Raw genomic sequence first — 15774 nt, forward strand, 5'->3', positions numbered from 1 at the left:
AGATTAAATGATAACTTAACCTAAAACAATCACATTTTATATTAACCTCCTTAGCGGTAATCCCAAGTGTGGCACGGGGTGAATTTTCAGTACCAAAAGCAGTAATCCCGAGCAAAACACTCAGGATCGCATCGCAGGATTCAGGCAAAATTACTTACCTTGTCCCCAGGATCCTGCGATGTCTCCCCGCTGTATGTGTGAACTGTCTCCTCGCCGAGCTTCGTTTCATGCGAGCGTTGCAACGCACGGGGATGGAGTACGGCGTCAAATTCAAAAAGCTAAAAACACAATACACATACAGTACACTGTAATCTTACAGATTACATTACTGTATCACATTATTTCAAATCCCTTTTGTCCCTAGTGGTTTGTCCAGTGCCTTGCATGCAGTTTTATATTTTAAAAACATTTTTTTCTGCCTGGAAACTGGAGATTGCCCATAGCAACCAAAAGGTGTCCCTTTACGTCAAAAGAGGTTTTAGACCAGCTAGAAAACAGTGATAATAAATTAGAATCACTCGCAGAATTGAGCAATAGTGATTTGTGGGGAAATCATTCATCAAACACTGAAAGTAATGACAGTGACAATTCTGCAACTGAGAACATTTCAGTGTTTTTGATTTGATTACATTATTGAATAATTTTCATTATTATTATTATATTATTATTTGTTATAATTATTTATAGTTATTTATTATATTCTAATTTATGATTTTGTGTTTTAAACTTTATCATACCCAGGATGTCTACTAGACTCCTAAAGATTACAGGCCTATAGGCCTATAAAATGCCAAATTTCCATGCAAAACATTCTACTGCTTTGAGCATCAAAAATCTGACATAATCATACCACCAAGCAGTGGCGTCGCTAAGGGGTGGCTTTTGGGGCTATAGCCCCGAATCTGGAGCCCATAGCCCCGAGTCTCTGCAGGGGTCCCCAAGGGGAGGGGAGGCTCTCTGGGGACCCTGATTTAAGTGGGGGGCTCTCTGGAGATCCTTATGCAAGTGGGGGGCTCTCTGGAGACCCTGATGCAAGGGGGAGGCTCTCTGGAGACCCTGATGCAAGGGGGAGGCTCTCTGGGAACCCTAATGAAAGGGGAAGGCTCTCTGGGGACCCTGATTTAAGGGGAGGGCTCTCTGGTGACCCTAATGTAAGGAGGGCTCTCTGGAAACCTGGATGTATGTGGGGGGGCTCTCTGGGAACCCTGATGTAAGTGGGGGGCTCTCTGGGAACCCTGCTGTAAGTGGGGGCTCTCTGGGGACTCTGATGTAAGGAGGGGTCTCTAGGGCCCCGGATGTAAGTGGGGGGCTCTCTAGGGATATATATACACACACGTATATTGCTATATATATATACATGTGTATGCCCACCCAAGATTATGACTTTCTTTACTACGCTGCTATGGGCTCTAGCCCCAGATCTTTTGTAGATCTAGCAACACCGCTGCTGCCAGGGAGGTTAATTTGTCACAAATGAAAAAATATTTTGAATCGTCCAAACTTTTGAACCACTCAGAAGTTGGTAAAGGGGTTCTTTGGGCCCCTTGCAACATCCCTTCTTCCTGGCGTACAACAATTCTTGCACCACATCATCATAAGAAAGTTACCCTCATCTGGACTTTAATCTTCAGTGATCCATGGTAATCTGCAGTGAATAATCTGACCTCCAACGAGAATTACTTGATCAGACTCAATGCATTATTCGTAGTAAAAAAGAAAAGTTACTAATATAGTTCAGTGAAATAGTTTATCACATAACTTTAGAAAAAGTGATAGATTTTTTTTAGTAGAAGTCATGCTGCCATAAGTTTAATATCCACATTTAACCCAGGAGACATCTTAGCCATCAAACTAAATAGTACCTTCTGACAGGTATTCTTACTATGTTATGTATCATTATAGCTTATACAGTCAAATTTTGTAATTTAGTAATATTGTTAAGATTACATTTTTGTTGGTTTTGAATTTAAACATTTAATAGCTTGTATATGAACGCATTGGGGAAAAACTGTGGGATCGATAGTCAAATCAAATTAGCTAAATATATTCCAGGTGTAATAAAACAAAGTTTGTGCAAAGTCTTATGCCGCATACAAATGATCAGATTTTCTGACAACAAATGTTGGATGTTAGCTTGTTGGCAGAAAATCTGACCGTGTATATGCTCCATCAGGCGTTTGTTCGGACTTTCCGCTAACAAATGTTGGCATGCTCAGAATCAAATGGAGACATCACGTCTTGTACGTCACTAAGTTCGTAATTGCTGGTCAACATTTGTGTGACCGTGTGTATGCAAGACAAATTGGAGCCAACACCCTTCGAACAAAAGTCCACGGTTTTGTTGTCGGAAAGTCCACTCGTGTGTATGGGGCATTACAGTTTTTTTTTTTTTTTAGAAGGCAACCACAGCCTGAGTAGAACATTCTGTCTTTGCCAGAATGCTACAGAGAAAGACCCTTGCTCTCTGTGTGGAACCTGTGAGCTCTCTGTAGAGGCCTGACACTCCTTCCCTGCTGAGATACAGTTAGCGCTCTCCAGTTAGCCAAAAGCAGGAGCTTTGCTGATTGAAGAGCTTTAGGCTTCATGTACACTGGATATTTGAAAACCTCTTCTGAACGCTGGAAGTTGACAGCTAGTAACCGATGTTTAAAATCCCTTAACATCCCTTTTGCCACTTTTAAATGCCACGTTTATGCATGTTTTGCGGCATCCATGAGGGTTTGTATTTAGAAGCGTTTTTGACAGATAGCAGAGTCTCTTTCTCGCTCTCTTTTTCTCTCTCTCTCTCTCTCTCTCTCTCTCTCTCACTCTCTCTTCTTCTCTCCCCTTGCAGCCTACATTATACAAGGGTTCTGGGAAGGCTGTTTTTTAACATTGAAAATGGTCAGAAAGTTCCCCATTGAAAACGCCTAAAAACGAAAGCACGAGTTACCATGTTTACACGCGTTTACAAGCATTTGGCATTTCAAATGCCCCTGAACTTCCTCCCTGAATGCAAGTTTTTGCTTTCAAAGAAATGCTTTGAGTAAGGGAGGGTAATAACCCTTGTCAGTTTATTTTTTGCCGTTTGTGACCCATCGGGAAGATTTTCCTTCACTTCCTGTCCCATAGCCAAAACAGGAAGCGAGAGGAAATCCCTTCAAATTAGGGGAATCCCTTGCCCCCCCCCCCCCCGGGTCACCAGAACTAGTGACCCCATTGAATCAGAAATTCTCTTTGTAATTTCAGTGAAACAAATGGATTGTATCACTCCAGGCAAATCATCAGGTCTCCACTGCTAAGTGCCAGCCTTGGTCCAGAGCCAAAAGATGCAGAATGATGAAGAAAAGGGTGGTGGCACTTAGAGCATAAAATGATTATTATTCCTCTTATGTTCACAAAGTTCAGTTCAGTTTTTTGAGTTGGCTGCATGTCATGTCATGTCCTCGTTTTTAATAGAATTTCAATAAAATAATCATTTTATGCTGGAAGTGCTGCCACCCTTTTCTTCATCATTCTTGTAATTTCAGTTTCAATGATAATGGTAAACAGGACAAATAGAGAGGGTGAATCTCCCTAATTGGGACACAGATAGCAATAAAAACTGACAGGTGTTCTAATCCCTCTCCACTAAAAAAAAAAAAAGTGTTGCCTTTAGTTACAATTTAACTCTGACAGCAGAGTGTGTGCGGACCTCTGCAGAGAAGTGACTTCCACCCCACAGTTCATGCTCTGCATAAGTATGTATGTAAATGTTCTTTTTAGTAGGATAAGACATGTCTAATTCCATTTTACAAATATATTAATGTCTGAAATCTCTATCCCATTGTAAAATGCAGATAATATAAAATTATATTTTAAGTTAGTTATTCTAGTTATAATTGTTGTTGTTTATTTTAAACAAAGCCTTTTTTTTTTTCCTTCACAGGTGAAATTAAATGAAAGGATAATTTCAACTGGTCAGGGACTTCTTATCCGTTCCATCCAAGACTCTGATATAGGATTGTATCACTGTATAGCGACTGAAAATGGATTTAAGCAAACAGTAGCCAAAATCAATTTGAAAATCTTAGAACCGGAACTTGTGAGTTTTATGACTGACAAATCTCAGTGGATCTGGGCAAGTACATTGAGTGGCCTGCAATTTCATCCCAAGGACCTTACTGGATCATTCAGTCACTCAGAGATGCAAATGATTAACCAGTACTGTAAAGAAAGCAGACAGAAAAAAAGCCAGGTGTCAGAAGTTCCAAAACTTAAAGGGGATTACGGCAAAATAAAAGTTCTCTTGAATACCAGAAAAAGTAGAAATCGGAGAAATCAGTTACCTGGGTCTTAAGCATTGTTTTATGATTACAGCCATATAATTGAAAATGTTGTTACAAGTCACCTAGGCAAAAAGTATGAAAATTAAAAAATGCAAGGAATTATTTATATTCGGTAGAGCAAAAGAAGATTCAGTCTTAAGTTTTGCTCGGGCTCTTGTAAACTGAAGGTTTTTTTTTTTACACCTTATTTATTAGATTTTTTTTTTTTATTAACATGGAAATAAATTGAATTTGTTGACAATTTGCTGTATGCAAAAAAAAAGATAGCTCTTAAGGAGTTTATGTTTATACTGTTGTCTTATCAAATGTTGCACAGAAATACTGGGTTGCAATCCTTAGCAAACTATCAGTTATCTAATTGTATTAGTCTAACTACTGTTGGCAAATGAAAAAAGTGAATATCATAGGCTGCAACACATCATCAGTCTTTGCATCATGTGATTAAAAGGCACCTTTAATGTAAATTAGACTTTTTGGGGAAACGTTTGCATTTCTCAAATACTGAAAGTTGAATACATATGGAAGTAAAATGATCATCTGAAAAAATTGCAAAAAAATAAAAAAAGCACACAAATAACTTCACTATAAACATTTGCTTTAAGCATGCATGAATGCATTAATTTATATTAAGATATTATGTTATGTTCAAAGGTAATTCTGCTAAATTTTTGAAGGAATACTTTCCAATAGGAAGAGAGGACAATGTAAAATCCGTTGCTGCTGTTTACTCTTCTGTAGACCAAATTTTCTTACTTAAATCAGCGGGCTGCCATGTGATAAAACACTAATGCCATGTACACACGACCGTTTATTCCGTCAGAATAAACTCTGACAGTCTTTCTGATGGCGTTCCGACGGAGTTCCGCCAAAACGGACTTGCCTACACATGAATACACCAAAGTCCATTCGTTTAGAACGCGATTTCGTAGGACAGGACTAGAAAAAGGAAGTTCAATAGCCAATATTCAATAGCTGCCTTTGCATTGTTTTTTGTCCGTCAGAATAACATACAGATGAACGGTTTTCCCCGAAAGGAATTGATTCCATCGGAAAGATTTAAAACATGTTCTATTTCTAGGTCCGTCAGAATTTTTGAAAAAAAAAGTCAGATGAAGCCCACACAGGATCGGACTATCTGATGAAATGATTCTGTCGGACCTTTTCTGACAGAAACTCCGGTCATGTGTATGTGGCATAAGAGCAGAAGCATACTCGAGAGAACAGAAAGTGGATAGGATTAGAAGAAATGAGGAGATGACCTAGACCTCCAGAATGTCAGATCCCAGGTAAATTGGGATTGGGATCTAGGTAATGTTTGAAGGGGTTCAACCAGGAACATTACCAGCATAATGTGAATGTCCCCCGAGAAAAATACACAAATATGGGAATAAATAAGGCATATTTGTTAAATGGATGGAGCAAAGTTTGAAAGTGATGAAAATTTTACACGTGAGCAGCAAATGTTTTCACTGTTAAAAGGGATACAATTGCAAAAAAAAGCACCAACTGTTTTGCTACTTTTTGCTGTTCAAATTATATTAATGGCAGTTTTTTATGCATGTATCTTTTCACTAGTCTAAGAACTCAGTCAATCCTACTGTAATATTAAGTCAAATGCATTGCTTTGAATAAGAAAGTACTGTGGAGAGTTTGTAAAGATAAGATGTCTTTTTTTAAATCTGCAAATTGTTACAAAGGGCTGGCGACAAAAAAGATGTCAGTTAATGTGAAAATAATACAAAAAAAAAATTCTTAATAATATTTAAAGGTAAAATTAATAATGCTAACGTAATAACAAAAATAATAGACCTATTAGATTACAGGAGTGCTGACAGAAGAACATTTTCTTTGAAGGGAAAGTGTTTCCGTCACATTACTACAACATTCATCACTGTCTGAAAGTAATGAAAGCTCTCCTTTGTGCAGCATTTCAATGCTGGACAATAATCCTGCTGTTCATTTCCATGAAACATAAGGAAAAGCTTTGCTTTTAGCTTGCTGTGGCTGCTACACACACTTCCAATAAAGTTTAATGTGCCAGTTGCTGATATCATTGCTGTCAGCTGGTGGGGTATATATTGTCAGGGCTGTATGTGTACTTTTGATGTTCAGCATTCTATATTATGATAAACTCCATTAATTGGAATTTGATTTAAGTTTGTATGTCCTCAATTATAAAACAATAAAAATTGTCATGCCAGGTATGTCTGTAGCAGGAGCAAAATACACCTCTATATGAGCCCAAGAATTACATAGGGGAAATGGGTGTTAGGGGAAAATTGATATAGTTTATAGAATATAAAATGGTGGATACTATCTCTTGTAAAATAGAGTATTACAAGAGATATCATGCAATGTCCACACAACCTGGATATAACTACAGGAATAGCAAATTAGTTATTTTGCTTATTCAGAAGAGGCAGCACGCTGGAGAGCAGAAGAGACTAGGATATAAAAACATAAAGGACAAAGAGCAACGCTATTCTGAGTGTAGCTATAAAGTTTAAAATAATTTATTCTGTAAGTAATACACTCACTAGAAGGTAGTCATATACAGGCACATCAGATAAAGTATATCAGATGGTTGCAGAGATCCAAGGAGGCGCACTGTTATCACACCCAGTGGCGCCGGTGGTATCTGATGTCCCAGGCTGGATGGAAGAGGTGCAGGAGTAAGCCATCAGCAGGAAATCTTAGAGGGGAGACATGCGTGCTCCTTCATCAGGCAAAATTGCGTGCAAGATTGCCTCAAGAATCATGAATGAATGCATGCACGATTCAGTCTTCCCCTCAGAGATTTCCTGCTGACGGCTTTCTCCTGTGCCTCTCCCATCCAGCCTGGGACACTGGATTTCCCCAGCACCGCCGGGTGTGATGACAGCCTGCTTCCTCAATGCCTCCTCGGATCTCTGCAACCATCTGATATACTTCATCTGATGTGCCTGTATATCACTACCTTCTGGTGTGTGCATTACTTACAGAATAAATTGTTTTAAACTTTATTGCTACAATCAGAATGGTCCTTTATGTCCTCAATTACCTTTTCTTGAGAAATGTTAAAATTTGTGTAAAAAAATTATCTCGGCTTCAGCATCACCAAAATGAATAGTTAGGATTATTGTTTGTTATAACATATAACAATGGGACTTAGAACTAACACTATGCATTCACTTGAATGTCAGTTTTAAGGTCTTATTTTACTTAGATGTCTCACATGTCATTTTGGGTCACTGATATACATTATTTAAAAGTATTCAACAGTATTTAACAGTATATAACAGAATTCCAGCTTACACCTAACTAGCCTTAAAACTGTCCCCTTCCCCCCCATAACACTTATGTTAACTAACCTATGTAGAAAAGATGTATGTACTTACCTATATTCAGGGTGATTCAGTCCAGTCATGTGATTTTCCCTCTGTCAGCCAGCGGTGACTGCAGGAGAGAGGAGGAAGCACTGTGACAACAGCTATAAAGTGTTACTAAACCCAGGACCCTGCATTCACTATACATGATCTTCCACATTACACAGAACATGGAAATGCAATAGTTTTAGTAAATATAAACTGCTAAATACCTTTTGCTCATCAGCAGTTAGAGCAGTCTTTTGACTTCTATCAGTGTTTAGTTAAAGTTTGTAGGAGGAGTTTTCATTCTACCCTGATTATCCCATGAGGCTGCAGGACTCCTGACCCTCTTTACAGTGCTTATTGACCCTGTGCTGATCACACGCACCCTTCCAGGAATCCACCCCCCCCCGGCTCCGTTCTATCAGGAGATAGTTTGGGGACTGTGGAAGAAGGGGGAATCAGAGAAGACATCCTTTTTACACAATGCAGAGAATTAGCCCCTTAGGTTGCACAGTGAGTGCAATAAGCATCTGGTATTGCATATCCAGACTGATGTTACTGTTGTGGGTTTAGTAACACTTTAAAGCATGAAGTAGTAACCTCACCCATAGACTTTGATAGCCTGTCTGTTGTCTGCGCTTTCTCAAGTAAATACATCTTTCTTACACAGGTTAGTTGGCATTGGTGTTAGGGGGGGAGAGGGAACAGTTTAAGATTAGTTAGTTGTAAGCTGGAATTCCACTTTAAGCATTTTTCATTGTATAACTGTTTTTTAACATTATTTTGACTAAAGAACCATAACACTATTTGAGCAAGTGGTCCATTTAGTTTGCCAATTTCAAACTTCCATAAATATTAACAGCTGAATCATCCATATGTTTCTTATATATGTAGGACACTTTGGTGACGTGCTGTCCATGCATGAGTTCCTAGCTCCACGCGCCTGTTAAAGCCACAACAAACCATTCTCACACTGGTCACAGTATTCTCTACTGGTTTCCTTGGTAATCATGCCATTGTAATCTCTAAGAGATATCAAGAAAAATTAGACAGGTGAATCGACCAATTGATGGCCCCCTCGAAACTGAAGAAGTAGTTTGGGTGTATCTGTCTTGAAATGCCTTATGTAGGCATAGACCTTACTTTGACATGGTATGTTTAAAGTATTCCCAACATACTGCTGGTTGTGGACTCCGGGCAAATGCTTGACCTCTGTTAAAATTAGGAGAACAGAGTCATATTCTTCAGTATGCAAGTGAGGACTGAGTTATGGTAGCTAGAACAAAATAGAAGCTAGTGTCAGTAGCTACCTACTGTAGTTTCTTTTTAGAAAAAACAAAACAAAAAAACAGGGCTTATGTGCTGTTTGTAAGAGCTCCATTTTTGCAATTATGTTTTCTCCATTTTTTATAAATCATTCCCAAGGCATGCCATTTATGTTATACACAATGTGGCTAATGTTTCAACTACTGTCTTTGCCTTCTGTTGAAAAAAAGTAAATTTTTATATGAATTTTCCACATGTGGGGAGGTATACCAGCCATTACACAGCAGAAGAAAAGAGACAGACCTTTTTGAGAGCCAGGGATTCAAATCAGCAATGCCCACACCACAATAGTAAAATATAAACCAACTTTTTATTTGTGCTGGGGAGTCTACAGTCACTATGGCAGTCAAGCACTGCAATAAAAGAGCTATGCAGTGGCACTTAAATTAATAAAGTATCATAGGATAATCCTGCAGCAGCCTCTTGTATTGGGAGTTTAGATCAGAAAATCTTCACTTTCATGCATGAGGCTAAAAGCTACAATAGATGTCTGAAATACGATTTAATCCACAGTGAACAGTCTAGTCTGAAAAAAATACCTTATATACAGTAGCTACATGAGAGTAAATGTCAAGTTTGTTATGTCTTTGGTAACCTTTAACTGGGTCTTTTCAACAGTTTGTACATTGGAACTGGGTAACGTCTGGACTAGAGATATTTGTATACGCTATAATGCTTATGTTATATCACGTCCCAATTTCCATGACATCGATGAAGAGTTTCTATATATGTGTGTGAAGAATTAATTTTTTTCTTATCTCACAACAATATTTGCATCTTTTGATATTGTGTTAGAAATTATTTAGATTTATTTTGCCTGCTTGTGGTAGCTAATCCTCCTAATTGTTAAAATATGTAGTCCTTAAAACATATGTCTAAGGTATGAAAAGGTATGATTTTAATATTGGACCTACATAAACATTCGTTGCTTTACTTAGTGTATAACTAAAGGCAAAACTTTTCTTTAGTTTTGGATAGAGTGGAGAGGGATTAGAAGACCTACATGTTTGCATTGCTGTTTGTGCCCCTTTTGGATAGATTCACCTTCTCTACCTGTCCTGTTTACCATTATCACTGATAAAATCCCAAATTTTGTGTTGTCATCAGAACAGGCATAAGTGGAAATCTTCCAAAGGGGTGGTAACCCTGGTGGCAGAGATGCCTTTGGAGGGATTTCCTGTAACTTCCTGTTTTTGCTGTGGAACAGGAAAGTGGGGGCAAATCAACACGTGTGGCAAAAACAAACTTACCATGTTTATCCAAAATTAAAAAGGTTTCTTTCATTTTATCAAACACCGTATAGGACCCAAAAAATGGAAACCCATCAGCCACTAATCCCCCACTAATACAGAGAAAAGCCTATATATATATATATAACTTTCTAAAAATTGTAAACATGATTGGTTAAAGCCCAGACCAACATTGTAGGTATGATTAAGCTATAATATGACCAGGATTAATTTCATCTTTCTGTGCTAGCAAGCTATATTTTGAATTGCTTTTAGCTTTGCCTATTTGTAAATACAAATTGCATTTTGCTATGAATTACCTTTTGGGGTTCAGGTTTTTGCACAATAAGTCTTACTTACTAAGCTAGTTATTGGCTTCATAAAGTCACATTTGAACTTTCCTGATTTTCCTGCTGCTTATTTCCTTTTACATAAATAGCTCATAAAGTGTATATTATTTTCAGCAATCATATTGTTTTTGCATTCAAGTCTCATAATCAATAGTCTTCATACTTAGGTTTTAGAGTCTAGGTATTCCATGATGAATGTGTGAATCATTTCACCCCCTTATAAGAGGTACATGCATTAAGTGCTGAAAGCTGTTCTAAGTTGCTAACTGAAGAAGGTGCGCACACTGCCTAAACCCCACTTTATACTGTAAGACTGCTTTAACATTTTTCAAGATATAGATCTGAGATATATCAAGATATATTATCTGCGGAATTTGACTGATAGTTATTTGTGCCATTATTATTTTTAAATATTGTTGGCATTATTTACTATAACTAAAAACATTTCATTGTATCTTGCGATTATAACAACAGTTTGTTCCTAATGTGCTAACAAGGTTTCTTAGAATCCGTACTTCCCTATTCCTGTAATTGCCTCACTACCGTCACAGGCAGCCCATGTTGCATGGAATATGACAGTACTGACAATTACCTCAAGTTGATTGCTCTACAAGTTTAATCTGTAAATTTATTTTTGCAAGTCTACAATTGTGACAGGCATACAGTGTTTCTTGCTGTAATACGGGACAGATCTTGTGATTATGATAGAGAGAAAAATTCCACCTAGCACTCATTTGAGAGGTTTTAACAAGTGCACTGCGGTAGGCTCATCATAGTAGCTACAAAACATAAACAATACACAGTATAATATATATATATATATATATACATATATATATATATATATATCAACCCCAAGAATCAATCTTCCTCTTCAACACAAATACTCTCCTATAGCTTTGTTCTATACTCTGCATGCAATTCAGTTACAAACAGACTTCTAATGCCCCGTACACATGAGCGGTTTTTCCATCGGAAAAAACTTGGATGGTGTTTCCGATGGAATTCCGCTCAAGCTTGGCTTGCATACACACGGTCACAAAAAAGTTCTCTGAACTTTCGACTGTCAATAACGCGGTGACGTACAACACTATGACGAGCCGAGAAAATGAAGTTCAATGCTTCTGAACATGCGTCGAATTGTTTCCGAGCATGCGTAGGAATTTTGCACGTCCGAAATTGTACAGACGATTGGAATTTCCAATTGGAACTTTTTCCGACCAAAAAATAGAGAACCTGCTCTCAATCTTTTGCTGGCTGGAATTCTGCCAGCAAAAGTCTGATGGAGCATACATATGGTCGGAATTTCTGATCAAAGGCTCACATCCGACTTTTGCTGGAAGAATTTCTGATTGTGTGTACGGGGCATAAGAATTTTGTCTCTTAATTTACCACAGTGCCCCATATGAATTACTAGAAAAAATATATTACATCACTACTAACACAAAGCTAGATAAATCTTGCAGTCTGCATACAAGTTATGACTGCACTGTGTAGTACATTCTTGTTTCTAAGGCCACGTACACACGCGGGGACTGTTCGCTCAACTTTGTTCGTCAAACAGTTTCAGCGGACAGTCCGCTCAAAATTAGCATGGACGGACTTGCCCACACACGATGAACGAACAGTGCGCGATGACGTGAACGGCACGTACGACGGGACTAGAAAACGACGTCCTATACACTGCAATGCAACCTTCGGCGTGTAAATTCTTTCTGAGCATGCGCGAGACTTAGTTTGACGAACAAGCCTACACACGGGCGGACTGTCCGCTCAAACCAAGTTTCAGCGGACAGTTTTTCGGAATTTCCGAAAAACTTTGTTCGTCAGACTGTCCGCTGAAACTGTCCGCTGAAGCCCACACACGAGCGGACTGTCCGCCGAAACACTGTTCAGCGGACAAAGTTGAGCGAACAGTCCCCGCGTGTGTACGCGGCCTAATGTATAAAAATGCATAAACATAATTCATAGGTAGGTAATAAGAATACTATTACTACTACTCCTAATTCATTTTTTAATTTAACTCAAGCTATCTACAGTTTAATTTCAGTTTTAAAAGACCATGACCTAAAACCATTCATTTTTTTTTTTGATGGATCGTGATGATTTAAAGCTGAGCATGTATGCCCTGTTTTTAATACCCATATTGTGACATTTCCATGGAAATCCTTTCACCCTGCTTGTGTGTCAGACCCATTTGCCTCAATGATAGTCCCCGCCATGCAGACATGGGAATATACTAGGAGCACTGTGGATTTTAGATCATAAAATGCATGTTAAAGCTTTATGTCTAAAAAATAGGGGGTAGATTTGCATTTTGTCTCATTACACTTTACCCAAACTATCCTGTGAATAAAAGCTTTTCAAAATAGTTGTCATTGGGCATCATGTGTACAGTGTGGCTAATTTGAGGACATTTTCTCCTGCTGGTGCCTTTCATAAAATGGTTTACTAGTGCTACAGTCTGGGCATTTAAGAAAATCTGTGAGGCCATCTTAATTGTTTAAAAATTCTGCCCAAGAGTAGGTATCTGCTATTACCTTTATTAGCCTGAAAACTTTCCTCTGTGTATATATTTTCACTTTGTTACTTTGGACTTGACTTTTTTTTCTAACCAGCCTCGTCCAACTTTCACTTCCCTGCCCAAAGAGAGTGACCTCAGTTAAAAAAAAAAAAATTCTAACGATACTTTTATTGGGTAGTGGATGGTCCATAATATGCAAGTAGATGGAGCTCAGTCCATGATATGCAGGATGCCACCGCCCCTATCACTGAGGACCAGAGGGATCCATTTTCTCTCTGCTTTGCTGGTGCTCCTAGTCTAATCATACAGGTAGATACAGCTTAGTCCATAATACTGGAAAGTCAAGCCCCTAGTAACTAAGTGAAACTAAATCTGGTAGGTATACAAAGAAAGTTTTTGTGGTTGGCAAAGACAATAACAAACCCCTAGTAGTACTTGTGATTCTGCAGGATGTTTACTTAATAGTAGACATATTCTGTTTAATGTAAATGTGCCATGCATATTTTCAGTAAGCTCAATTATTGTGAGATAATGCTTAAGCAAAGAATTTGCTATAGTTTGTCACTGACGGTTTCTCCAACATTATTTGAGAAACAAGAATATGTTTGTCTACTAATAAATGTATTTCCTAAAGTTTAAATCCACCCAAAACTGATATTTTAACTTTACATGAATGCAGGTAGGGTCAACCTCTAACTGGTTTCTTATCTCTCTCGTTATAACTCCTCTTTATAACTCTGTAGATGCCTTAGCTCTGCCTCACTCCGTGCAGCCATTGCTAGGATTATGATTCTTGCCACTATAATCTCCATTTATTCTTTATAAAGTAGGAGGCAGGAAGAGTGAGGTTCCATTGCTTGGATTTGTAAGAGTAGCTGCAGAGTCATGAAATCAAGTAAAAGATATCACCTGTAGAGTCCCCAAAACATATAAGGAGCCATTGGGAGTTTCATTACTTCAGCATCCATCAAAAAATCTTAAATATATTGCTTTTGTGTGGATTCATCGTTTTAGATGTCTTTAATTTTGTAATATAATTGTTAGAATGTATTTGTTTGTGCTATTTAATGTGTCAGTCCTAAACCCTTTCGGAAATGATGTATATAGATTGTTTTATATATCTTTAAATATATCTGCCAAACACATATTATTCTGCCAATATTATTTTTTTGTCTTGTTTTTTCTACAGTCGGTACTTACTAATTTTGTTCTGTGTGATCTACAAAGTCTGTCTGCACTGTGCCCCCCATATTGTATATAACTAGACAACAGAAATGTATAGCAGGATGAAACTGTTATTATGGTAAATATGAATGTGTTTACAAGTTCAAGTAGCAAATTGAATAGTTATTTCATGCTATATACATTGCTTGTTTCAATACAATAAACTTTACATTTATGTATTTCTGAACTCCGATTTATTTTATTTTTTTATGTAAACATACATTGGAAACAATACTGGGTACTTATATTTTTCATCTCAAAGCAAGACACATTTGTTAAAATAGTTTTGGAAGTTTGGCAACAATTTCTGTTCTCTATTAGTACCTTTTTTTTTCAGAACAGATTTAGTTCAGAAATAACATTTGACAATTAATTGGTGATTAGAAATATATGGAGGCTGCTATTGCTGGCCTCTCCTCCACTCTTAGCCGAAATACTTTAATTCACCAACCTGTAATATGTGAGATGTATGAAGGACAAGCCTGTTTCTATCAGCAGAGGTACACTTTGGCAAAGACAGGGACACGTTGGGAACAGTCCAAGCTGTTTTTACCTTTATTTGTATTCAGCAAGGGAGCAAAGACAATTTTAAAGCAAGAGGGCTTTATACAGTAAGTCCATAGCATAAAACAAACAGAACATCTGAGCCATTAACAAAGCTCAGATCAGTTGCCGACTAAAGCATTGCCTCCTAATGGGTTCCTAAAAACAAACAGCCTACATTTTAGTATTCTGTCAGAAGAAAGCCTTTTACACAGCAGCAGATTCTCACGGCAGAAAGATAGAGAGAGAGTCCTGAGCATCAGTTAGCTTACATATAAAAAGACCTGTGGACTACTGAGACAAATTAATGAGGTGTGGATACCAGATTGGATATTGACCTAGGAATTGAGTTTTTGTTCCACCCAAAGCTCCTAAAAGCCAACAGACTCCAGGACCCAGACCAGGATGTATTAAAATTCAGAGAAAATAAAATGTCTGCTTTCTGCATATTGGTTACAAAGCCTGGAGCCCCTTACCATGTTTTGATGAGAAACTTAGGTCACATGTACACTGTACACAGCTTGATAGGAATGTTGAATCCCACCAACAATTGCCCACTCAAGTTCAGCAAAACTGTAACAACATTTTTTTAGACCCATTTTAAGAACTGGATACCTGCTTTTTCCCTCACAGTTCCCAAGTATTACAATTTGTAGCAAGTTCTTAACCACACCAATTACATGCTTTACAGTTCCACTAGCCATCCGCACTAAGAACATGTGGTGTTGGCATGTCTGTCTCCCAGTCACAGTTCCTAGGTGTGCTGCAAGAACAGGCTTAGCAAATAGCGACAGACGCCTGCCCAGATCACATTCCAGAGGCTCATGTAAGATGGGGCAGTTGACAGCCAAATGTTCTAGTCCTTGGCACTGCCAGCACCTAAAATGTCTTGTCTCTCTCAAAAAAGAGGCATGTTTTGGC

General features: G+C 38.0%; 1 protein-coding gene across 1 annotated transcript in view; it reads left to right on the forward strand.

Annotated features, from left to right (window-relative positions):
• SEMA3C (semaphorin 3C) overlaps positions 1-14489 on the forward strand; it is a 205568-nt gene extending 191079 nt beyond the window's left edge. The window contains exon 18 of the mRNA XM_077473091.1: positions 3908-14489. Within this exon, the coding sequence (XP_077329217.1) occupies positions 3908-4318 (411 nt within the window). The 3' untranslated portion in view covers positions 4319-14489. The remainder of the gene's footprint in view (positions 1-3907) is intronic.
• Positions 14490-15774: the final 1285 nt, after the last annotated feature.

The sequence above is a fragment of the Lithobates pipiens genome, unplaced genomic scaffold, assembly GCF_037356315.1.
Source record: "Lithobates pipiens isolate NorthernLeopardFrog02 unplaced genomic scaffold, aLitPip1_a1.2 Scaffold_8, whole genome shotgun sequence".
Classification (NCBI taxonomy): domain Eukaryota; kingdom Metazoa; phylum Chordata; class Amphibia; order Anura; family Ranidae; genus Lithobates; species Lithobates pipiens.